This window comes from Hypomesus transpacificus, chromosome 12 (assembly GCF_021917145.1).
Source record: "Hypomesus transpacificus isolate Combined female chromosome 12, fHypTra1, whole genome shotgun sequence".
Classification (NCBI taxonomy): Eukaryota; Metazoa; Chordata; class Actinopteri; order Osmeriformes; family Osmeridae; genus Hypomesus; species Hypomesus transpacificus.
The window spans coordinates 7,187,137-7,211,143 of NC_061071.1; the positions used below are offsets into that span (position 1 = coordinate 7,187,137).

The following is a 24,007-nucleotide window of genomic DNA, read 5'->3' on the forward strand; positions in this document are numbered from 1 at the left end:
GTGGTAAGTGCCTCGAGCCTATCACAGCTCAAACGGGGTAGTGGCACTCCACGCGCAAGTGCTGGGACCAAGCTGTAGGAAATTACACCAAACGTCATAGAGCGGCGGTCTTTCTGACGCACAGCAGTTATACATGTGCGTACAACTAAGTTACACAACATCTTTAGAATTGTCCGTTTTCGAAGGAAAAATAACTGTCGCAGCCTTGACAACACTACTTGGAAACCCCCTGGAGTCAGGACATCATGGAACCTCTAAAAAAAGATCCCAAAAACAATCCTTGTGCAACGGCTAATCTTTTCTCGCAGATATTCTTCTGGTAAGTATTAACAGACTCCCGGCAATCTAATAACTTCTGCATGTCCAAATGAGACACGCTAAACATTGCATTCAACGTGACTTGTTATTTGAAAACGACAGTAAACTTGGTTTAAGTCGGCATGAGCTCATTTGAATCACAGTGGTTAACTGCGGGGAAAAACAACCCCAAAAGCTTTGAACAGGTCTAATGTTACTGGGAAGAGGGCAAAGTCAGACAAACCCCGCTTAAAAAAACAATTTGTTCCGGGAAGTGGCGGAGCACAGGACACAGTCCTGGAAGTAATGTAGCCTGCGGCTCGTATAAGATCCTGGCAGGCATACTGTATGCGCCTATCTCCTCTACAGAGTACAGTACCAAGACGTCATGTATTCTTTAGCCAAGTGTCTTTACCCGCACACCACATATTACATGATCTGCCTCAGAAAGAAGATGGTAATACCGTACTAAATGCATGCCCACGACGATGTTTTATGAATGGGAGGCCTTCGTGGTTATTTCCAAGTAGGCTATCAGTAGGCTGAGTTCTTTTGTTGTACTGTACAGTAGGGCTATTGGACAGTTCTTGAATATAAAGTTATTTACATCAACTCCAATTTTACATTTCAATTTTTTTCTCCCAGTTGGCTTAATCCTTTATTTCGGATTGGATACAAAAGGAAACTTGAGGAAGATGACATGTACAGAGTGCTTCCAGCGGATGGATCTGAGAGATTGGGAGAGGAAATGCAGAGGTTTGATAACAGCAATATATTGAATCTATTAACATACTCTGACAGTTGTGTTCAGTTGTATTACATCTGTAGGACACTTGAGAGGGGTTTTGTTGATGGAGGAAATCCTTGATTACTAACTTGTCATGGTTAACTGCAACAATATAAGCCTTTTCCACCAATTTGTATCAGATACCTTAAGAGGTTTGGCACTTGAAAAAAGTTGTGTGTTTGATAGGATAACTGGTGATACAAGCTATGTGTTCAGTCAGTCACTTAAACAGTTTGGTAATGCTGACATTTTTTATCTTCTATAGGATCTGGGAGCATGAGGTGCAGATTTCTGCTAAAGAGCTCAGAAAACCAAAACTCACTAAAGTCATCATCAAAGGCTACTGGAAAACCTATACAGTATTGGGGTTATTCACCCTTTTTGAGGTTTGTAGAAAGTATGCAGTATGTTTAAAAAAAATATATATATATATATATATGCGCATCATGATAATTCCACATGATCACAGCTTTTTCTTTTGCCCCAATCAACAGGAGACGGTAAAAGTGATCCAGCCGCTCTTTTTGGGAAAGCTGATCCAGTACTTTGAGCATTATGACCCAGATGACATGAATGGACTGTATGAGGCGATTGGTTATGCTGCAGGTATATCCCTCTCCACCATCTGCCTGACAGTAGTGCACCACCTCTACTACTATCACGTCCAGAGGGAAGGCATGAAGATCAGAGTGGCCATGTGTCACATGATCTACAAGAAGGTCCGTATAAGATTTGGCTTTTGTGCTGGGTGTGTCACAACTCGGGCTGCCTGACTGATGTAAGTGTGGATTGATGTATGGATCAAGATAACGGCACAGTTGATTGATGAACCCTTTTTTAATGAATGTTCCACCCTCCCAGGCTCTCTGTCTCAGCAGTGCAGCCATGACAAAGACCACCACGGGCCAAATTGTCAATCTCCTTTCGAATGACGTCAACAAATTTGACGAGGTATGTGCAGACATCCTTTTGAACTGCAAGATACAGACTGCTCCTTGGCATTAACCACTGAACTACTCAGAACTGTGCCCTCTGGTACTTTGTGTGCTGCACTTAATGTATGCACTATCTGTAGGTCTGAATGAGTGAAGACGCATGCTTCCCCTTGTATGTATGGTGCAAATAGAGTTGTGAAGTAAGTCGCCGCAAATTGACAGTCTTTCTCTCACTCAAGGGTGGTTTAAATGGCCTAAGCTCAATCAAGCTGCTGCCTGGCTCGATCCCTGGTTGATCCCTGTACGTCATTCAAGTTTTGTTGTAATCAGTTTGCTGACACCCAGGGCAAATCTGTTCAGTTACTTGGCAGTAACCTGGGAACGGTTGGGAGGTCTAATTGCTTGCCGTTTCTCTCTTTGGCAGACAAAGTGATGACCTGTGTAGTTCCCTCAACCTTTCAGTGAACCATATCACACGAGAGGGATGATTCTGCGTTACTGCCGAATATCAGCACGGCTGCCATTCAGTCATAGTCAGAGGCCACAGGCCAACCACAGGCCAAGTAGGTTTGCGGCCACAGGCCAAGTAGGTTTGAGGCCACAGGCCAAGTAGGTTTGAGGCCACAGGCCAAGTAGGTTTGAGGCCACAGGCTAAGTAGGTTTGAGGCCACAGGCCAAGTAGGTTTGAGGCCACAGGCCAAGTAGGTTTGAAGCCACAGGCCAAGTAGGTTTGAGGCCACAGGCCAAGTACAAGTATGTTTGAGGCCACAGGCCAAGTAGGTTTGAGACAACAGGCCAAGTACAAGTATGTATGAGGCCACAGGCCAAGTAAGTGTTTACACAACAGTACAACAAGCTTCAATAGTTAACAAGGCAATAAATAGAGAATGATTGGCAACAAATCGTTAAACGCAGTCCTGCACACTAATGACTTATGGTTGTTAATATAAGCAGAGTGATGCCTGTTTAGTTAAAAGTCCCGGTGCCGTCAGTGCTAAATATCAGCCCTCAATCAAACTACTTGGTCAAAACTGTTGTACTGTGATGTATAAATACCCCCCCCCCCCCCCCCCCCCCCCCCCCAATGCCAGTAAGCTGAGGCACTTCCTTTCTCCCTGGTTACAGGTGACAATTTTCCTGCATTTCCTGTGGGTGGGACCTCTGCAAGCAGCGGCTGTCATCTGGTTGCTGTGGGGTGAGATCGGCCCATCATGCCTCGCTGGAATGGCCTTGCTTGTCTTCCTCATGCCACTGCAGACGATGTTTGGGAGACTATTCTCCAAGTTTAGGTAAGACATGTAGCCGCACGCACACGCAAGGTGACTGAGGGACCAGGGAGCACGAGTGATAAAAGAATATCAGAAAGTCTTGCAATATTTGTTTTCCACTGAAACGGTTATTTCTAAACCCTATAACTCAATGACATGTGTTTTTTAATTCATGTAGCAGTACAGAAGATTGAATGTCAAAATTGCGCTGCAATCAAATTGTTCAGTGCTGAGCCTTTTCTACCACAGGAGTCAAACCGCTGTCCTCACAGACGACAGGATCCGCACCATGAATGAGGTGGTGTCTGGAATCAGGATCATCAAGATGTACGCGTGGGAGAAGCCCTTCTCAGCACTGGTCCATGAAGTCAGGAGGTAACACAATCAAATGAAGGATGTTTAAAACGATGAATCCCATATTTGATATCTCTATTTCATATAGGCTGGTCCTACCAGACTCTCGTACATTTCATTGAGTCTGGGCTCGCTCCGAGCGTTAACTTCCTTGAAGGCGGGTACTCTGAAGTTTAAAACTATTGGATCTGCCCAGAGTCTCTCTGGATCTGCCATTACCAATCGCTAGCGTTCACCTTAGCCAACTCCTTTAGTAAAATTTAGCAGAAGTATGTAGTACATTTAGTCATTTAGCAGACACTCTTATCCAGAGTGACTTACAGTAAGTACAGGGACATTCCCCGAGGCAAGTAGGGTGAAGTGCCTGGCCTAAGGACACAACATCATTTGGCACGGCCGGGGATCTAACCAGCAACCTTCTGATTACTAGCCCGATTCCCTAACCACTCAGCCACCTGACTACCTACCTACCTATTATCCAGGTTATATCTCATATATATATATATATATATATATATATATAGATCTCCTGCAGCACACTTATGTGGCTGGCTGGTGTCATGTTAAAAGGCGCTCTGTTGTTTTATTAAATTTCTTAAGGATTTGAAACTTTTCCCTCAAGGATGTTACTCTGTTGCTTGCCCTAAATGCTACAAAGTCTCATGATGCATCTTAGCCACAGGCCTTAGCCACTTCTCATTTGAGTAAATGAAGCAGAAGTGGCCAGCAATTGTACTGTAGCATTCCCTAATTCTCAAGCAGCATGACACAGCGTTCATGTTCTTGAGTACTGAATGAATGAATGAATGTTCTTCAGGATATCACTGAATTGAAGGTGTCCGAGGGGTCTGTTTGGCAGCTCTTCTGTGTAATAATGCCCCTCTGCTGTTTACACCTTGTCTTAGGGCCAAGATGAGGAGATAAGCAGTCAAGGGTGAAATGAGGACAAGTTCTCTTCAAGTTCGCATTCTTTCAGTTAGTTAGTTAGGTTATACCCGTGAAATTAGGATTAAAAAGTGGTTTGTGAAAGTACAATTGGTATTAATTTAAATTATTTTAGTTTAAATATTTTTCAGAATCACATCAAGTCCTGTTTTTTAATAGCCTCTCCCTCCTCGTCTCCACAGAAAGGAAATCTCAAAGATCATGAGCAGCTCCTACCTGCGAGGTCTCAACATGGCCTCCTTCTTCTCGGCCAGTAAGGTCATCGTCTTTGTGACCTTCACCGTCTACGTTCTCCTGGGGAACCCCATCTCAGCCAGCCGGGTGTTTGTTGCCGTGGGCCTGTACAGCGCCATCAGACTGACCGTCACCCTCTTCTTCCCCTACGCCATCGAGCGTCTCTCTGAGGCCCTGGTCAGCATTCGCAGGATACAGGTACGGTGTCGGTCTGAAGAAGCGCCAGGCTGCTGAAAGTCAAACAGAGAAGGCAGGCAACTTCATGTGATAGCTGATGTCGACCCAACACGGCTAAAACGCCCAAAATAATGCTTGAGGACGATACTTATTTAATTGTTATTTCCCCCCCACTGTGGATGCCTGAAATGTCGCTATTATGAAGCTTTGTCTGGTTAAAGTGTACTACATGATTTAATTAGTAAGTATATGTGTATCCTAGCCAAGACTTGTTGTTGTGCAAGCCTTGCTTGCACATGTAAAAAAAACAGACCGCAGGTGTGGTCTCCCTAGCCTTAGTTAATTTTAGACAGAAGTGTGTGGCAGCCAATGTGAAACACAAGACCTAGATTACATACGGAGTCCGTAAGGTCATTTTTCACGTTTCCACTCACCGGAATCCCAGTTTGCTGAGTCATTTATGAGTTACAACCTTTATCACCTGGTCACAATAGCTGGGGTTATTTGCAGTCAGATTTATCTTATTTAATTTTAAAAATAGATAAGCGGGTTCAGATTGACGCAGGGTTACTGTACAACAAGCTCGTGAGGCATCCCTGTGGTTTGGTATGTCTATAAAAGCTATAACATAATACCATGGATTCCATTGTTAATTGGAACCATGTGAATGTACCCCTGCAGAACTTCCTCCTGTTGGATGAGATCAGAAGCACCACCAGCAGCCTAGACGTCCATCTGGAGGACAAGCTGGAGGCCTCGGTGGAGGTCCAGGACCTCATCTGCTACTGGGACAAGGTGAGTGTTCAGAGTAGTCAGTGTTGTCGATTCTGTATGGGAACCCAAACATCAAACCAATGCACCCAGGGATTAGCCCAGAAGGGAAAAGCCTACTCATCGACATTAGCGTTTGTTTCAAAAACCTCTACCACATTTGAGGAACAAGACCACAACATAATTTTTTTTACCTCAACAGGGCATTCTATGTTGGCCCTGAAGTGCGAACCACACCCGCTAATTTGAGTACATCCCCCAAATGAAAACACTCCCCCCAAATACGATGACTTGCTCACCTCCCCCCAATACAAAGACAAAGACAAGCTCCCCCAAATGGGAAACAACATTACATTAACTCAAAATGGAAAGGGTTGGTAGGCTAGTGGCTGGTTAGGAGGCTACTTATGCAAAAGTATTAATTGCGTGTTCAACATAAAAATCGATAGCCAAACATCTATCCTGGTCCAAATAACTCTGTCATTGTGGCATTTTGTTCTTCTGTCGTGGACTATTACTTTTTTCTTCTGAAAAGTCCTGCTTCCTTCAACTACATTTTTAGCATGCGCATAGGCGTATTTGGCGGGAGTGTTTTCATTTGGGGGATGTACTCGTATTAGGGGGTGTGGTTTGCACTTCAGGGCCACCGTACAATTCAGATTTCTTTAGAATAGGTGTGTTATGCAATATTGAACTGTTCCCGTGTTTTTGACTCTTTCCTCTGCAGAGTCTGGATGCCCCGTCTCTTCTGAACGTCTCCCTCACAGTGACGTCAGAACAGCTCTTGGCTGTCATTGGACCTGTTGGAGCTGGAAAGGTCAGAGGTCATAGGAGCCTCCAGTTATCAACTGTGCCCTCATTTCTGTGACTGACTATTTTGTGCACAAGCTCACTTACTACATTTCCCACAGTCCTCTTTGCTCAGCTCCATCCTTGGAGAGCTGCCTCATGACAAGGGGGTGCTGAAGGTCCGAGGTCAGCTGGCCTACGCTTGCCAGCAGCCCTGGGTGTTCCCTGGAACCATCCGCAGCAACATCTTGTTTGGTAAAGAGTTCCACCCCCAGAAGTACGAGAAGGTTCTGAGAGCCTGCGCCCTCAAGAGGGTGAGACAAACACACACCTTCTAGCTTTTCATTGGAGCCCATCTTCACACGGGATTCTGATCACATGATATGTCCAGATCATACCCTATAAGATACAATGGAGAAAACAGAGGGCACAATTGACAATAACATGGATTGCCACATTTTATGCACCTGAGAATTCTCTTCAGAACTTCTTTCACCTACAGAGTACAGAGAGGTGCATTTGGGCCGATCCGCTATGTTAACTGTCCAGGAGAAGGGATCCCTTGCCTATTTACAGTGACAGACCATTCAGTCCTTTCTCAGAAGATTGTGTCAATGGTGTCCAGCTGGGTCACTTGATTCAAAGACAAACCCTTTTGGTCAGCATAAATCCACTTCCTCAACTGGTGGTAGACTGTCATCTTTCCTCTACTGCACACTCTGCATTCTGCCGTTCCGCATCTCTAGCAGTTGCCATTGTAGAGCAAATCACTCTGCTTGTAGTCCTGCTCGGTTCCTGAGGTTTGCACGGTGTCAGTAATCTGTATCTGTATCTGAACATCACTTACCTGTATGAGTTGATCACTGTTTACACACTCTTCCTTTGGCACTTTGTTCCATGCATGTGTTTGCTGTTGAGTATATTAAAACTGTTTGTGTGTAGCAACCGTAAAGTGTATGACTGGTGACCTTCCCCATCCCACACAATTGTAATGGCTCCCAATAGGTTCTGCTGGTGGTGAAGGACCTGTGTGAAGCCCTTTGCTCAGTTCTCTGTTCTGTGTGTCCAGGACATGGAGCTGCTGCCAGACGGAGACCTGACTCTGATCGGGGACCGAGGAGCCACCCTCAGCGGGGGACAGAAGGCTCGCGTCAACCTGGCCAGGTAGGAGGAGAGAGACCTTCTGTTCCTGTAGGTTATGGATGTCACCACCTGGATGTCACCAGTAATGCACACCAACCCTGATGTCAGATGGTGTGTCTGTGTTTGTCAGGGCTGTGTACCAGGACGCTGACATCTACCTGCTGGATGACCCTCTGAGTGCTGTGGATGCGGAGGTCGGGAGACACCTGTTTGAACAGTGAGTCTGACCTACTGACAAGCCCCACCATATGGTGATGAGGGGCCTTAACCAGAACTGATACCTGGACTATACAAATAAGATAGTCTCAAGTTTCCCATTCACAACAATGCAGGCCAAAGATTAAAGACACTTTCTTTTAAGCTGCACCATCTTATCAGGGTAGTTTTTCAAACCTTATCTGCTGACCAGGAGCCTGGGATTAAAGTCCCAAACCTGACTTGAATGAACCTAACAAGGCAGTTGGGTTAAAGCAGTTCCATAAAGGTCAATTCTAGTTCACGCAATCACAGATAACTGTGCGTGCATCCATTCTTAAGCAGCCAGAGAGGTAGAACATGGATCATATCGATCCACCAAGGCAAAACGCAATGTTCATGACCACATGACTTCTTCCTGGAAGAACGTTCTCTTTAAGCCGCGTATTAACACCTCATCCACCACCGCCATCTATCCAAATAAAATGACTCGCCATGATTGACATGGAGGATAGGTTATGTAGGTTCGAGGTCCTATCTAAATGGACCTTTTTGACACATTATCCAGTAGCCTAACTTTTTTTTTTACCGTTTTTGTGTCGGGAAAATGGAGGATGGATGCCTATAAGTTAGTTTTGCATTTGTAGGTTACTGTATTTAGGCTACTGTATGTAGCTATGATAACTATACAGGTATAATTTAGATTGAGTATAGCATCAGCCTAAACATTTGATATCATTAACAACCATATAGCCATTTGTTTAAAGTAAGTAGGTTTGTATCATTCTGAAATCATTGTTTAATGCATTACATTTATTTCTTTAAGTCGATTTTCTATAAATGTACATATTGAACTGAGGGGGGGAAAAAAATTAAGGCATGCCAGAAAGTCTGTGGTGATCCGCCGTCATGTGTTTACTAGAACATTCTACTGAAGGGATTGGTACCATGGTTGTGTTACTGCATGTTCTGGACCACCATTGTTCCAGTAAGGTACCATAAATCAGTCTGTTCTAGCTTGTTCCTAGGTCCGGTCTCACCGGCCTTTGTTGCATTCATGATTGATCTCAGTGACCAGCAGGGAACCCTTCCAGTGTTCTGGATTAAGGCCCAAGAAGTCTGCTTTGAAGGCAGCCCAAAGAGGCAGGGTTTTGTAGGGGAGGGGGGGGGGGGGAGAGAGAATCAGAAAAGTGGTGTAGCGCAGCCTTATAGACAATTAGAGCGAGTCACGCACTTCGCACTTCTCCTGTGATGTAAGTCGGACCACCCTTTGTTTTACGTGGCCTTCTGCACCGAGCAAGAAGGGAAGCCTCATGACACATTCCTACTGTCGTACTTTGAAAACATTCATTCTTAGAGGGAAAACTGCCTTGATTTACATAGAAGATCCTCTTGTTTTGAGACCCATTATTTATTATCATTCCACTGCAAATATTCTGGGGCCGTATTTACACTTACCAAGTTCTCCTAAATAGCAGTAAAAGTTCTTAGCTAAGAGTTTCCTCCAAAAACATTCACAAAGCTGCTGAGACCAACTTGTACTAAGGAATCTGAAGATGAAACAAGAGCAGGGTTGACCTTGTTGCCATGGATGATATAAACTGTCTTACTAACTTCCCACAGTGATTTATTAATAGGGTATTATCTCTGTCAATTATCTCATCATATAAGTATTTGTAGAACGAGGTATTATGTTGCAATTATAAATGTGTTAATTTTTCTGCCATGTTCAATTGTAGGTTGTCACAAATTAAACAAGCATGTTTAGCTAATGGTCAGTCTCTTACATGTGCATCTCGTAAACAAATAGCGAATATGCATAAAGGCAGCCGTGTGAATTGTTGATGTGGGGTCTGTAGAGGGCACGTTGTTTGATGCGATGCGTCGGTTCTACCGACCGATGGCTGAGATATACCTTGTTTGTCTGTGCTGCATGTGTACACGTCCTGTGGCAGAGTAGAGTTGTCAATCTTGATCTCCGGTGTTACTGGGTTGTTTATAATAAGTGACTGCATCCTTCTTTTAAAGCTCAATATTTCAAAAATGTTTCCGTTCCAGCAACAGACATTTGTAGGATTGTTTGTGATTTGGTCTTGTTGATTTACGAGTCCTCTTGACAACCCCTAACTTTTCACAGTTCTAACACTTTGGGAAATAGTCTTAAGAGTAAAAAGTTGAGTCCTAAAATTAGGACTGACACACCCTCTGTTTTCTCCTAAATCTGCAAGGTAGGAGAAACTTGATTCCCATGATTAATTTTTTTATTTGACCAATTTTGATCCTTCTGGACAGGACACCGAAGTATGTATGTTTATGGTGTTTTTAACAATGTATACAGAACGTGCACAAGCCTATATTGTGGCAGAAAAAGGTTACTGATTGTCTTTTGGGGTGCCTTGTCCTTCCAGGTGTATCTGTGGTCTGCTGAAGCATAAACCTCGTATACTGGTGACTCACCAGCTGCAGTACCTGAAAGCAGCAAACCAGATCCTCGTCCTGAAAGAGGTGTGTGTCACGGCATTCCATTCCACACATACTGTTTGTTACCTTTCACATTAAAAAAGAGAATTCAATAACTTAATTGTCTCTTGGATGCGGTATCCGGAAGCTGAGTTGTTTTTCCACTTGTCTTCTACTTAGCCTCAGTACATACTCTAAATGCCTCTCCTCTATCAGCCCTTGTAAGCGGCTTGTTAAACAGTTGGAGGGGTACGATCCTCACTAGCTTTGAATTGAAAACGTACACATACAAACACACTCGTAATGTGTATTTGTGTGTGCCAGGGTCACATGGTGGCACGGGGGACCTACAATGAGCTGCAGTCCTCTGGTCTGGACTTCACCTCCCTGCTGAAGAAGGATGAGGAAGAGGAAGAGCAACCACGGACAGAGACCAGCAGCCAGTCACCACGAAGACGTGCCCTCTCCCAGAATTCTTTGCGCTCCCAAACATCTTCACTTCACTCAGCAAAAGAAGGGGAAGAAGATTTGCCGGTGGGTACTTTGAGTTTGAATTTGGGATTTGTACATGCAAATTTGTCCACAAGAGGGCAGTGTTTACTAACCTTAAATACAGATTCCGTGCAGCGCATTGTTAATATCCATCCAATATCCTGTGTTCCAGATCAGGTCAGTTTGTAAAGTTTATGGAAGTTCAACTTGTATCCATTTCCATGAAGCGGTAGTTCCAAGCTATTAAGCAGAACATTCCTGATCAATGAAATGCGCCATGTGATATTTAAGTGCCAATATTCCTGTATGTTTAATGTATGCACCTCCCTGCCAAAGTAAATTCCTTGTTTGTGCAAACATTCATGGCAAATAAAATACCTCCTGATTCTGAACCAAGGCACCCTAAGAGTTCTCCATAATGTATTGGAGCTGTTAGTGTGTTGACGCTGGATGTGTATGTTTCAAGAGTGCCCGGACTACATTTAGTCATTTTACTGTGTGTTTACTGTAGTCATTTTACTACACGTGTTTGGAGTGAGCTGGGACTGGATGTGGGTGTTTTCTTTTAAAGAGGATGTTGAAAGGCTGTATTGGGGACTGTGTGCCACACAGGCTGAGCATGTCCAGAACATGTCAGAAGAGAGCAGTTCCGAGGGCACCATAAGTATCGGCCTCTACATGAAGTACCTGAGGGCAGGAGCCAGCGTCATGCTGCTCGTCGTGCTGCTCATAGTCAACATCCTGGTTCAGGTATGCAGCTGTCGTCTTCACTCAACTTAACGCCGTTTGACCCTCGCGCCTGTTTGCTCAAATCAAATGTATTTGTTTTAGCCCTTTTTCACACGCAAGCATGTCACCGAGGGCTTCACATACGCCCATAGAACTGCCCCTCAACCAACCTAAACCCTCAAGGAAGTCTCTTAGCATTACCTTCCATCTGCACTGAGTTGAAAATTGACTGACACTGTTGCCCGAGGTATGGCGCCTAGCATCTTCTTTCGGTGTGATGGAAGGGTGAACATGAGGCAGCTAATGAATCGAGACTTTTGTTATGTGTCCAGGCAACATATATTCTGCAGGATTGGTGGCTGGCATATTGGTAAGAGACATGGTATAGTTTCTGAGAATAACATCTTGGGTTTCCTACAACCAAATCTTTGTAATTTAGTTTAAAATGAAGTTGAAGTATGTCTCCTGCTCAGATTTGTGCTGTGGTGGGCGTTCTTACAGGGCCGGAGAACAGGAGAAGCTCAATTCCAACACCACCATCATACAGAATGGCCACAACATTACCCAAGAGCTGAATCTAGATTTCTACCTCGGAATTTACGCAGGTAAGACAGGATATTTGGGTGGAACTTTGTTTTGCAATGTCTTATTTGGGGCATGATGTTAAGAACTTTGCCAAACTGTGTTCAGGTTTGATTGGAGCCACTCTCGTGTTTGGCTTTGTGAGGAGTCTTATGTTTTTCAACGTTTTGGTGAGATGTGCTCAGACACTCCACAACCGCATGTTCAACTCCATACTGCGGACACACGTGCGCTTCTTTGACGTCAACCCAATTGGTGAGTAAAATGTTTTAACATGGGGTGAGATAGCCTAACCCTAACCCATCTGGGTTGAACAGACCCTCTTAATGTACTTTGGCTACGTAAGAAGTGTGGTTGCCGAAAAGTGTTAATGGGCAGCAGGTAGGGAAAGACTTCAACACTTGGTCTGCTCTCTTGTTGTCTCAGGGAGGGTTCTAAACAGGTTCTCCAAGGACATCGGCCAGCTGGATGCCTCCCTACCCTGGACCTTTTCAGACTTCTTTCAGGTAAGGGCCTGACCTCGTCCCAGAAGGTGGAGGACCAAAAGGGTCCAGACCTGTTGCATACACTTAGTCAGAAGTGTTAAGATGGAAGCTATGTACTGATATGCCACCTGTGCTGTGGTTTGCCAGAGCTTTCTGCAGATCATCGGCGTGATCGCCGTGGCGGCCTCCGTCATACCCTGGGTCCTCATTCCTGTGGTGCCGCTGGTCCTCGCCTTCCTGTTCCTGCGACGCTACTTCCTGCAGACTTCCAGGAACATTAAACGCCTCGAATCCACCAGTGAGTTTTCCACACCCATGTGCACATAATCTCGCCACATACTGAACACCCCCACTCAAAAAAGTGCACCTGGACACTTGTGTGCTCCATGTCTTTGCTTAAATTGTGTTCGCTGTAGACATATTGTTTGTGTCTTCTGCAGCTCGGAGTCCAGTGTTTTCCCACCTGTCCTCGTCCCTCCAAGGCCTGTGGACGATCCGAGCCTTCAGTGCAGAGGAGAGGTTCCAGAACACCTTTGACGCACACCAGGACCTGCACTCAGGTTGGACATGAATACAACTACAATACCACACCTATAATTCCAACAGTCTACCATAAACACGAGAACATCCGTCTTTCTGTTACACAACCAGTCTTTCTCCTCAGTCATCTTGCATTGTTGACTATAGAATGGATCGCACGACTGACTTGTCTCCTGTGCTCCTCAGAGGCCTGGTTCCTGTTCCTGACCACCTCTCGCTGGTTTGCCATCCGCCTTGACACCATCTGCTCCATCTTCGTCACCGTCACTGTCTTTGGCTGCATTTTGCTCCGAGACCGTAAGAGACACTCAACAGAAAAACACACTAGCCAATAGTCAAGTAGAGCTATGTTTAAATCAAGGGGTGTTGTGTAACGGTTGTTCCTGTTAGAGTTGGAGGCCGGTGCTGTGGGCCTGGCCCTGTCCTACGCTGTGACCCTCATGGGGATGTTCCAGTGGGGGGTGAGGCAGAGCGCTGAGGTGGAGAACATGGTGAGACCCTTGCATTCACGTGGCTTTTAAAAGAACTGGTTTAGCACTTAGAATAGCGCTTAACTACAACAAAGCTTGTCTGAATTGGAAACACTTGAGTCGTACCTTTAATCCTCATCTAGGTTGAATTAGTTTTATGATTTACTGAGATGCTCGAAAGGGTAGTTAAGGTCAGGGTTGTTGTTATAATAGTCTGTCTCCTCAGATGACGTCTGTTGAGAGAGTGGTGGAGTACGCAGAGCTGGAGAGTGAAGCACCCTGGGAAACCCAGAAGCGCCCTCCCCCCGACTGGCCCAGCCAAGGCCTCATCCACTTCGACCGGGTCAGCTTCTCCTACAGCGCAGATGGACCAATGGTCCTAAAAGACTTGAAGGCTGTTTTCAGACCCAAAGAAAAGGTTTGTCCTCTCTGCTGACGGCCCTTTTTCCTCACCCGGTGTGATGAACATGGCTGAAGTCGTTCCTCTCCTCACTGTTCCTCAGGTTGGCATTGTGGGGAGGACGGGAGCAGGGAAGAGCTCCCTGGTCTCTGCTCTCTTCCGCCTGGTAGAGCCTGAGGGCAGGATCTACATAGACGGGGTTTTGACCTCTGAGATCGGCCTCCATGACCTGCGCCAGAAGATGTCCATCATTCCTCAGGTACCGTGGGAGGGCTAAATGATGTCCTGGTGGATACATGTAGTGCACACTAGCTGTCATGTATCTCTGGGACCCTTTTAGAGCTGCAGAAACTTTCAGCTTAGTTGTTTTGTAATGAAGCTGTTCACACCAGGCCCTGTTTGTTCCCACTAATGACCTGCAGGACCCAGTGCTGTTTACTGGCACCATGAGAAAGAACCTGGACCCCTTCGACCAGCACAGTGATGAAGACCTGTGGAATTCTCTGGATGAGGTACTGCTGCTTGGCTTCCTAGTATTACCTACACCATGACACACTGCAGATCTCCTGGTTAACACCACGGGTGTCTTGTCTCTCCAGGTCCAGCTCAAGGCTGCGGTGGAAGAGCTCCCCAACAAGATGGAGACGGTGCTAGCTGAGTCGGGCTCCAACTTCAGCGTGGGCCAGAGACAGCTGGTGTGTCTGGCCCGAGCCATCCTGAGGAAGAACCGCATCCTCGTGATCGATGAGGCCACAGCCAACGTGGACCCCAGGTAAACAGCAGCCTGGCCCCACACACCTGACCTCCTCACTGGCATGTGGAGCAGCTCCCATGTGTAGGTAGGCTCTGAGGAGGTGTCACCTGACTGGGTCTCCTGTCTTTGTGCTTGTGCTGTAGGACAGACGCGCTGATCCAGGAAACGATACGAGACAAGTTCAGAGACTGCACCGTGCTAACCATCGCCCACCGCCTCAACACCATCATAGACAGTGACCGCATACTGGTGAGGCCAAGTAGACACAGCCGTGTTTCCCACACAGACTAATTTGTGGCATATACATTTTATTTTTTAAACACTATTTAGCTTAAATCACGCAGCGTATTCGTTCAACTGCATTTCCTTTCCCTGCTCTCCCTCTGTATCTTTGTCACTCACGTGTCTTACACATTAGCAACGATACATACATTTGCCGTTCTAGTAAGACAGACAGCTATATCAGCGAGCCTTCAGCATTAGTGCTGTAGCTAAAGGTACCTACGAACATGACGTCTTAATCGAAGGTTTCCCTTCGCTCTTTTGGTGAGAAGTCTCAGGAGCTAGCTACTTACCCAGTGTCATGGAGCCGATCAGTTAAATAGTTATTTAGCACTAGCGTTGCTACCGGCATATGCACCCCCCCCCCCCCCCCTCCCCCCCGCTAGCTTCTAATCTGTGGGAAACACTGCACAGGCACTTGTTGATTTCATGAATTTATACATTTGTGTATGCGCCTCGGATTACGCCTCCAATAGTTTTCGATGACTGACTTCCCCTGGGTGTACTGATAGGTTTTAGATGCGGGTCAGATCCATGCCTATGATGAGCCCTACACCCTGCTCCAGAACCACAGCGGCATCTTGTACAAGATGGTTCAGCAGTCAGGAAAGATGGAGGCTTCTGATCTCCTGCAGTCAGCCAAACAGGTGAGTCCTCATGTCCACAGAACAATGGTAGCAGTTAAACAAGAAATTTGAATACTGAAGTATTCAGATCAGTAACTTAGGTTTTGAGATCACGGTCAAAACATTTGTTTGCCATGTGAAGCACTGCTGACGGATTGTCTCTGTTGTACATTCAGGCTTACCTGAGCAGGAGTCGTGCAGTTATGGCCAACGGAGGGGGCCACACGGGCTCATCTAATGGTAATCTGGTCATCTTTGAGACAGCTCTTTAACAGACTGGAGATTGGGACTGCTCATCATTCACCTAGGTGCCTCATGCAATGACTGTTGGGGCCTTGTTTGTGGTGAATCCTCAGCTCTTCACGTGCCTTAGTTTAACACATGTACAACAGTTCATATGGAGCTGCTGTTGAACCTACCTGGAGTAGCATGGCTTCAGCATCACCTCACAGACCAGATGAAACGCACAAGAATTTATTTTAAAGATTAATACATTGGAGTTCAAGTTTATAGTTGGATTGCACTGTAAGTGACTTTTTTTCTTTAAGCAACTGAGGAATGTTTCCATGAACAATCTTAAGAATATTCTTTGAGACATTTGTTTGTACCATGAGGTGCCTTTACTGAGATTTATAGACATGTTTTGGGATTGTTCAAAACAGCTTGGGAGACACAACTGACTCTTAGGATGGCATAGTTCTGGATAATCCAGTAAATTAGTGTAACTTTTTGTTTTGCATTACTTGTTTTTACAGTCTATTGTACACAGAGAGCTATGTCAACAATTCATTGTTATTCATTTCATGGAAGGCTTATTTGCATGATGTAAATACATTCTTATTGTTACCTCGTGTCACAAGTGCCAGTTTGATAGTGTTTTGCTGTGTATTTCTATTGTCAGTCTGATCAAGCATAAAATGTTGGCTCCATGGCCAGGTTAGAAAAACTGCGTACTGTAAAAGTCACCAGTCCTGCAGATGCACTACAAAATTATCTGCACAACATTGACTTGAATGAGTATTGTTTAAGTTCAATCTAATGTTATTACACAATTCAGAGAGTCTTCAATCAATTGACAAAGCTTAAGTATAAAAACAATTTCTAAACTAAGCCTTAATGTTTCCTTACTGTTTTGATTCACCATATGGTTAATTGTATACATGAAGAGCAGAAGGGATAAGACTGGCGTATTATGGAATATGGACGTCTAGTTAAATCCTGGTTTTAAGACATGAGCCAATGACAATGTTTTTAATCTAACGTCGTCCCAGCTGTTGACTTAAGGAGCATGGAATAGATTTTCACTAAGAAGAAAAAAACAAACATTCATTGAATACAATAAAATGTATATATAAAAATACAATAATTGAAAAGAAACTGTTAAAAGGACAAGAGCATGTAATACAAGGAAGTACACAGGATTGTCCAGAGAATTCAAGTTCCCCAATGATGAATGTTTCATCAATAAAATGCATGAGAATTTTAACAAGACGTTCACAATAATGGGTGTAGATTAAAACTGCTAGCAACATTGTCTGCGGTCTAAACCTAATAGAATCCCAGTAGATTCTCCTGTGGTCCTGGTAATATCAGACTATCCGGTTTAAGACATCAGTGCATATAATGAGCAGTACAACTTCCACCTAGAAATGATTGTCCCTTCCCACACCCCCGATCTAAAATAACAATATATAGAGGTAGGTTTTCACCAGAAAAAATAAACTCATCCGTGGTTATTATCAAACACCTCATCTATCGTAAAAAGGCTAATTAAATGTAAGTTCTAGCCAACAATACTGTACAACTCATATTTCAATAACTGAAGAGCAACCACAATTATCTTGTAGGTCCCCATCAACCAGACTTATTGGGATCCAAAAGTGTCCTATTTGTCAGAGTATTTGATGTAATTCTTTTCTATCATCCATGGGTTTCATTACAGAGACGTTTCAAAGAGGCATAAGCTGGCATTTGGTCCCACGCTGGTCACGTTTTGACTTCTATTGACCACAGATACCTAAAGGGGAATATTACAATAAATAAAGTTAATTTTCGTTTGTCAAATATACTGTCAGGGCTACTACAATTTTTCAGGAGCATCTGCGGCAGTATATTTAACTACATCTCTAAATGAATATCAAATGTTATTTGATATGTAAAATATTTTTAAAAATGTTGCTAATGCATGCTGTTCTGTGGTATCATATATGCTAGCAGTGCCTAGATGGCTAGTTTCCGTTGTATTTTGCCACAAAAACATGTTTCCTAAAGCGTGCAACAGAACGGCCGAGGGGACGAGTGGGGACAGAACTGCATGTGCTCACCTCCTTAGCAGCCTTCAGGAGTGCTGCAGCCTCCATCTTGCCTGTTTGTTGGACCAGATTGTAGAGAGCACCGTCCTGGTTCTGGAGCAGGGTGTAGGGATCATCAAACTCCATGATCACACCGTTGTCTAGGACCTGAAAGCAAGTCAGGGGGGTTATCTGAAGGCACCACGAACCATCTGACAACAAACCATCCCTCTGCATGTACTACTTGGTTATTGTATTTTGTGCTTCTCAGTAACTTGACAATATTTAATTACAATAATGTAACATGCTTGACATGATGGCTGATGAGTTGTGTGTCTGTCTGTCTCACTAGAATGCGGCCACTGTCTATAAAAGGTGTGATCCGCACCTTTACAAATTCCCACAAAAATGAACAAATTGATCAATTGCGTCTACTTGGCCTCACCAGTATACGGTCACTGTCTATGATGGTGTTGAGGCGGTGGGCGATGGTTAGCACGGTGCAGTCTCTGAACTTGTCTCGTATCGTTTCCTGGATCAGCGCGTCTGTCCTACAGCACAAGCACAAAGACAGGAGACCCAGTCAGGTGACACCTCCTCAGAGCCTACCTACACATGGGAGCTGCTCCACATGCCAGTGAGGAGGTCAGGTGTGTGGGGCCAGGCTGCTGTTTACCTGGGGTCCACGTTGGCTGTGGCCTCATCGATCACGAGGATGCGGTTCTTCCTCAGGATGGCTCGGGCCAGACACACCAGCTGTCTCTGGCCCACGCTGAAGTTGGAGCCCGACTCAGCTAGCACCGTCTCCATCTTGTTGGGGAGCTCTTCCACCGCAGCCTTGAGCTGGACCTGGAGAGACAAGACACCCGTGGTGTTAACCAGGAGATCTGCAGTGTGTCATGGTGTAGGTAATACTAGGAAGCCAAGCAGCAGTACCTCATCCAGAGAATTCCACAGGTCTTCATCACTGTGCTGGTCGAAGGGGTCCAGGTTCTTTCTCATGGTGCCAGTAAACAGCACTGGGTCCTGCAGGTCATTAGTGGGAACAAACAGGGCCTGGTGTGAACAGCTTCATTACAAAACAACTAAGCTGAAAGTTTCTGCAGATCTAAAAGGGACCCAGAGATACGTGACAGCTAGTGTGCACTACATGTATCCACCAGGACATCATTTAGCCCTCCCACGGTACCTGAGGAATGATGGACATCTTCTGGCGCAGATCATGGAGGCCGATCTCAGAGGTCAAAACCCCGTCTATGTAGATCCTGCCCTCAGGCTCTACCAGGCGGAAGAGAGCAGAGACCAGGGAGCTCTTCCCTGCTCCCGTCCTCCCCACAATGCCAACCTGAGGAACAGTGAGGAGAGGAACGACTTAAGCCATGTTCATCACACCGGGTGAGGAAAAAGGGCCGTCAGCAGAGAGGACAAACCTTTTCTTTGGGTCTGAAAACAGCCTTCAAGTCTTTTAGGACCATTGGTCCATCTGCGCTGTAGGAGAAGCTGACCCGGTCGAAGTGGATGAGGCCTTGGCTGGGCCAGTCGGGGGGAGGGCGCTTCTGGGTTTCCCAGGGTGCTTCACTCTCCAGCTCTGTGTACTCCACCACTCTTTCAACAGACGTCATCTGAGGAGACAGACTTTTATACCTCATGTTCACAGTGGCACATCTAAACAATGTCAAGCACGTTGTGTCCACATTTCATTTTAGCTCAGGGGTAAGAAAAACCCAGATATTAAATCTGGTTAAAAAAAATGCTATGACAGCATCAAAGACAGACAGCTTGCACAGTCTTAACGGACCTCTTCCAACCCATGATCCCAAAATGACAGGATCGAGCCAAATCCCTTTTATCCCAAAGAATTTCACTGCCACGGGTCACTGGTCTTTATGTTTAATTTATAATGGGCTATTCTTCCAAGTATTGAATTGATGTTTATTGGCCAGGAAAGTTTGCACAGACACGGAATTTACTTTGGCAGGAGAGCCTACCTAGGCAGCCATTAGAGGCGCCAACTAGAAAGATTACAGCAAAGCATAACATGAGGAGAGAGGAGGAGAGAAAAAGACAACCCCCAAACAATGCTCCTAGAGGAGTACAGTGTGGGAACAGGCAAAAACCTCAGCACATAAGCCCACAAACATTTACAACACAACATCACAAACACTTGCAGTAAGAACAGAACACAAATGTAAAATGATCTCTTTCGGTTCAGCATGGACTAGTAACTTTTGTACTACGTATATAAAAAGTGGAGAGCCAACACTGTATGCCTTTAAAACAATATGACAAAAAAACTCCACAAGCATGTTCATTCCTTCATAATGGAGCCTCAAATGCACAGTACCATGTTCTCCAATTCTGCACTCTGGCGCACAGTCCACTGGAAGTTTCCCAGGAGTGTCAGGGCATAGGACAGCACCAGACCCACTGCTCCCGCTCCCAGCCCTAACCCCACACGGAAAACCAACCATCTATGTCAGTCATCTACCAAAATCTAGAAATCAATTGCTTTGTGTCAGTGAGAAATAAAGTAGTATTGCCATGATAATCGTGCCTTGTCATCGACATACGTGAGTAAAAATGGGCAAACGTGGATTTGTTTCTCTCTTACCATCTCTGAGAATGAGGCAGCCAAAGGTGGTGATGGTGATGAAGATGGAGCACATGATGTCGAGGCGGAGTGCAAACCAGCGAGAGGTGGTCAGGAACAGGAACCAGGCCTCTGAAAGAAGCAGGGTCATGGAGTCAGTCCAACAGACCGTCAAATTTGATCAAATAAAAGAATATTCGACCACATCCAAACATATTATCTCATCGGTATATTATCCAGACAGAATAAGAAATACAGCTAATACGCCAACATTTTTTTAATTCAGTTGGTCATCAAAAGATGGACGGTATTGACCATGACGTTAAGAGCAGCTGTCTTTAAAAGGAGAACCTGAGTGCAGGTCCTGGTGTGCGTCAAAGGTGTTCTGGAACCTCTCCTCTGCACTGAAGGCTCGGATCGTCCACAGGCCTTGGAGGGACGAGGACAGGTGGGAAAACACTGGACTCCGAGCTGCAGACCAAGACTTACAGTGAGCAAGCATCTCCACGCAGTATCCACACGTACATACATGCATATATTATACACGCACACAACTTGATTATTGAATCATACATATCAAATGTATTCATAGTTTCATAACGGCTGTCTAATCCAGTCCTTCAGGACAAAACAAGTGGTGAAACACACATTTACAGTTCTGCCTCAGAGAACCTACAGGTGGACTCGAGGCGTTTCACGTCTCGTGAGGTCTGCAAGTAGTAGCGTCGCAGGAACAGGAAGGCCAAAAGCAGCGGAAAGACAGGGACCAGGATCAGGGGCATGACCGAGGCCGCCACAGCAACCACGCCAATGTTCTGAAGAAGCAACTGCAGGAGAAGGGCATGCCACAAGAGGCTATCAGCTAGCTAGCGACATGCGTCTCTGTAAAGAGCTCTCCATTCTCTGTTGCACAGAACTGGCCCGGGGCGGCAAAATGTTACTGACCTGGTAGCAGTCCACAAAGGTTAAAGGCAGCATGGAGTCCAGCTGGCCAATGTCTTTGGAAACCCTGTTGAGAACTCTCCCTGTAGCACAACAGAACACATGAAAATGTCAACTGAAATAGTTAAATTGTGAAAATGTTAAAGAAATGCTTTTCAGGAATTAAACATGCAAAAAAAAATGAAAATGTACCTGGCTCCTGCCCAAAGTACTACAGTGTTACTTTTTAACATTTGCTTTAGCACATCTTATATTCATCTATTGTTTAATGTAGGAAGAGTGCTACTTTTTAATCTCAGACGGTCAGAACCTCAATACCAAATACAGCTACCACTTGAGTTATTAAATGGACTGCAAACAGTGTCTGTTAGGTCTACTCACCAATTGGGTTGATGTCAAAGAAGCGCACGTGTGTCCGCAGTATGGCGTTGAACATGCGGTTGTGTAAGGTCTGAGTAGATCGCACCAAGATGTTGAAGATCACGAGGTTCCTTGCGAAGCCGAAGACGACCGAGGCCAGAGTCAAACCTGTACACACTCACATGGTCTATTGTGCAAAAATAAACTGGTAGTAAATTCCTTCTCACAAGCGTAGGCTACAAGTTAGTGGCCATATTCTTCAAGATCGAATCAGTAGGAGAAAAGAACTAGCAGGATGCAACAAAATCATAACTTCTTTTTAGTGGCCACAGTTTACTTGTCACAGTTTTTAATTATTTAGTTGGTCTCACTTGCGTATAGGCCCAGGTAAAAGCGGAGATCAAGCTCTTCAGGGCGTCCGTTTTGGACCGACGCTGTAACGTTGAGTTTGTCCTGCTCTCCAGCCCTGTCATCAAAGCAGTCACAACGCAAGCAAATTAAGTACAAATCTATGGTTTCCGTGGTCATAAACTACTGCAGAATAAAAAGGACAACTAGCTCAGAGGTGACAATGGTTTTTGTTCATAGATAGTTCACTCTTTTGGAAGTTAACAGTGAATAATGAACCACAGTCTCACCAATATGCCAGCCACCAGTCCTGGAGTACATATGCAGTCTTCAGAGGAAAAGGAGTAAAGTATGAGACATACAATTTGCTGGTAGATATTCTCAACGCACTACACAGAATAGGGCGTGTGGTCATAGCGTTTTTCTCTTTCAGAAAAGCGCCACGGCGCGTAGGTGAGCGCTTCATCCCAGTGCCTCATCAACTTGACCGCTATAGTTACGTTTAGTTTATTCATAATCAGAATGGGTTTTTATTCGCCATGAAAGTTTGCACAGACAAGGAATTTACTTTGGCAGGAGGGTGCCTACCGAGGCAGCCATTATCAGCACCATCTAGAAAGTTTCAGCATCACATGAGGAAAGGGGAGGGGAGAAAAAAGGCAACCCCCAGACTATGCTCCCAGAGGAGTACAGTGTGGGAACAGGCAAAAAACACCTCAGCACAAACATTGTACAACATTACAGAAACACATGACTTGCAACGGGGAGGGGGGGAGGGGTATGGACAAGCAGCATCTGGACCTGTAGCCATAGTAGGCGCTGGTCACAGACCCGCCAGCCACCCTGGGGGAACAAGCAGGCGAAGGCGTTGGATGGGGGTTGGGGGGTGAGGGATATCTGTAGTAGGTGAAAGTTAGTGTATGAGTATGCCTGGGGAGTTGTTCGCCTTCGCCTAGGCCAAAATCAGTCAGATTCTCAGTTTGCAGATATTATTGCCATGGAGACATCCTTGGTCATGACCCAAGACAGAGACGCAAGCCACAGTTGTCTGTGGGAGGGGGAAGAGAGGAGACTACAGAGAGTCTCACTCAGTGGCGATTTTAGACCCTTTTTAGGGGTGCTCAAGAACCCCTAAATTTCATCTCAGCACCCCTAAAAATTATAATAATGTTGATAGTTCATGAAGAAAGGGACATCCTTAGTTTTTTCATTCAATATTTTGCATAATAATAACACAAATGTATAAATTGTTATCCAGTGAAATTAGGGATTTATATTAGCAAGGGGGTTTAGCACTTTTGCAAGGCACTGTATTCGTGTCACATTCTCATTGGGGCCTGAGCACCCCTAAAGGTCTGATCCTATAATCGCCCCTGGTCTCACTGCAACGCTCTCCGGGTGAGTTGTTGTTCCAGCAACGGCCTTTGCCAAGGCCTGAGCTGGATTACGGGGCAGAAAGCAGAAAAGATTGGGGTTGTTGTTTGGTCGACTGGCGCCTTCAATTTCAACGTCTACTCATCATTATGGCCTCCAAGTCGGTCCACTTTCCTTTGCAGAGCCGCTAACTTCTCCATGATGGTATCCAAATTGCGTTCAACGCGTTGTAAAGTCACAGTCTCAGCGCCACCAGCTATGCCCACCGCAGCAATCATGTCGGGCAGCCTTTGGAGGCTTTTGACAGCTGCAGCCATTTCAACAATTTTTCCGACATACCAGGGCAGCGCTCAAAGCAGAAAGCCTGTAATCATGGTTCCGAGTAGA

The 24,007-nt window shown here is 45.2% G+C and overlaps 2 protein-coding genes across 4 annotated transcripts in view; one reads left to right on the plus strand and one right to left on the minus strand.

Moving 5' to 3' along the window:
• LOC124475059 (ATP-binding cassette sub-family C member 4-like) lies at positions 1-17,092 on the plus strand. Its single transcript, XM_047031576.1, has 31 exons — positions 1-319; positions 943-1,053; positions 1,350-1,470; positions 1,579-1,803; positions 1,946-2,035; positions 3,145-3,308; positions 3,537-3,662; positions 4,769-5,018; positions 5,679-5,792; positions 6,496-6,585; positions 6,680-6,871; positions 7,627-7,721; positions 7,831-7,917; positions 10,304-10,400; positions 10,680-10,889; positions 11,460-11,597; positions 11,909-11,946; positions 12,078-12,181; positions 12,267-12,413; positions 12,585-12,664; positions 12,791-12,941; positions 13,084-13,203; positions 13,370-13,480; positions 13,574-13,674; positions 13,880-14,071; positions 14,157-14,312; positions 14,476-14,565; positions 14,653-14,825; positions 14,951-15,056; positions 15,602-15,736; positions 15,892-17,092. The coding sequence occupies exons 1-31, from the start codon at positions 246-248 to the stop codon at positions 15,985-15,987; spliced, it is 3,984 nt and encodes a 1,327-aa protein (XP_046887532.1). The 5' UTR covers positions 1-245; the 3' UTR covers positions 15,988-17,092.
• The window catches only part of LOC124475060 (ATP-binding cassette sub-family C member 4-like), a 16,049-nt gene continuing 9,091 nt past the window's right edge, over positions 17,050-24,007 (minus strand). For 2 of the 3 annotated variants that reach the window (XM_047031577.1, XM_047031578.1), the window contains 15 exons: positions 22,537-22,574; positions 22,270-22,364; positions 21,920-22,066; positions 21,542-21,621; positions 21,273-21,423; positions 20,948-21,067; positions 20,618-20,728; positions 20,351-20,451; positions 19,437-19,628; positions 19,196-19,351; positions 18,943-19,032; positions 18,683-18,855; positions 18,452-18,557; positions 18,040-18,174; positions 17,050-17,732 (listed from right to left, as the gene is read on the minus strand). In XM_047031577.1, the coding sequence (XP_046887533.1) occupies positions 17,652-17,732; positions 18,040-18,174; positions 18,452-18,557; positions 18,683-18,855; positions 18,943-19,032; positions 19,196-19,351; positions 19,437-19,628; positions 20,351-20,451; positions 20,618-20,728; positions 20,948-21,067; positions 21,273-21,423; positions 21,542-21,621; positions 21,920-22,066; positions 22,270-22,364; positions 22,537-22,574 (1,776 nt within the window). In that variant the 3' untranslated portion in view covers positions 17,050-17,651. Of the gene's footprint in view, positions 17,733-18,039; positions 18,175-18,451; positions 18,558-18,682; positions 18,856-18,942; positions 19,033-19,195; positions 19,352-19,436; positions 19,629-20,350; positions 20,452-20,617; positions 20,729-20,947; positions 21,068-21,244; positions 21,424-21,541; positions 21,622-21,919; positions 22,067-22,269; positions 22,365-22,536; positions 22,575-24,007 lie in introns of those variants that run through there. The other variant, XM_047031579.1, reaches the window with a different exon arrangement.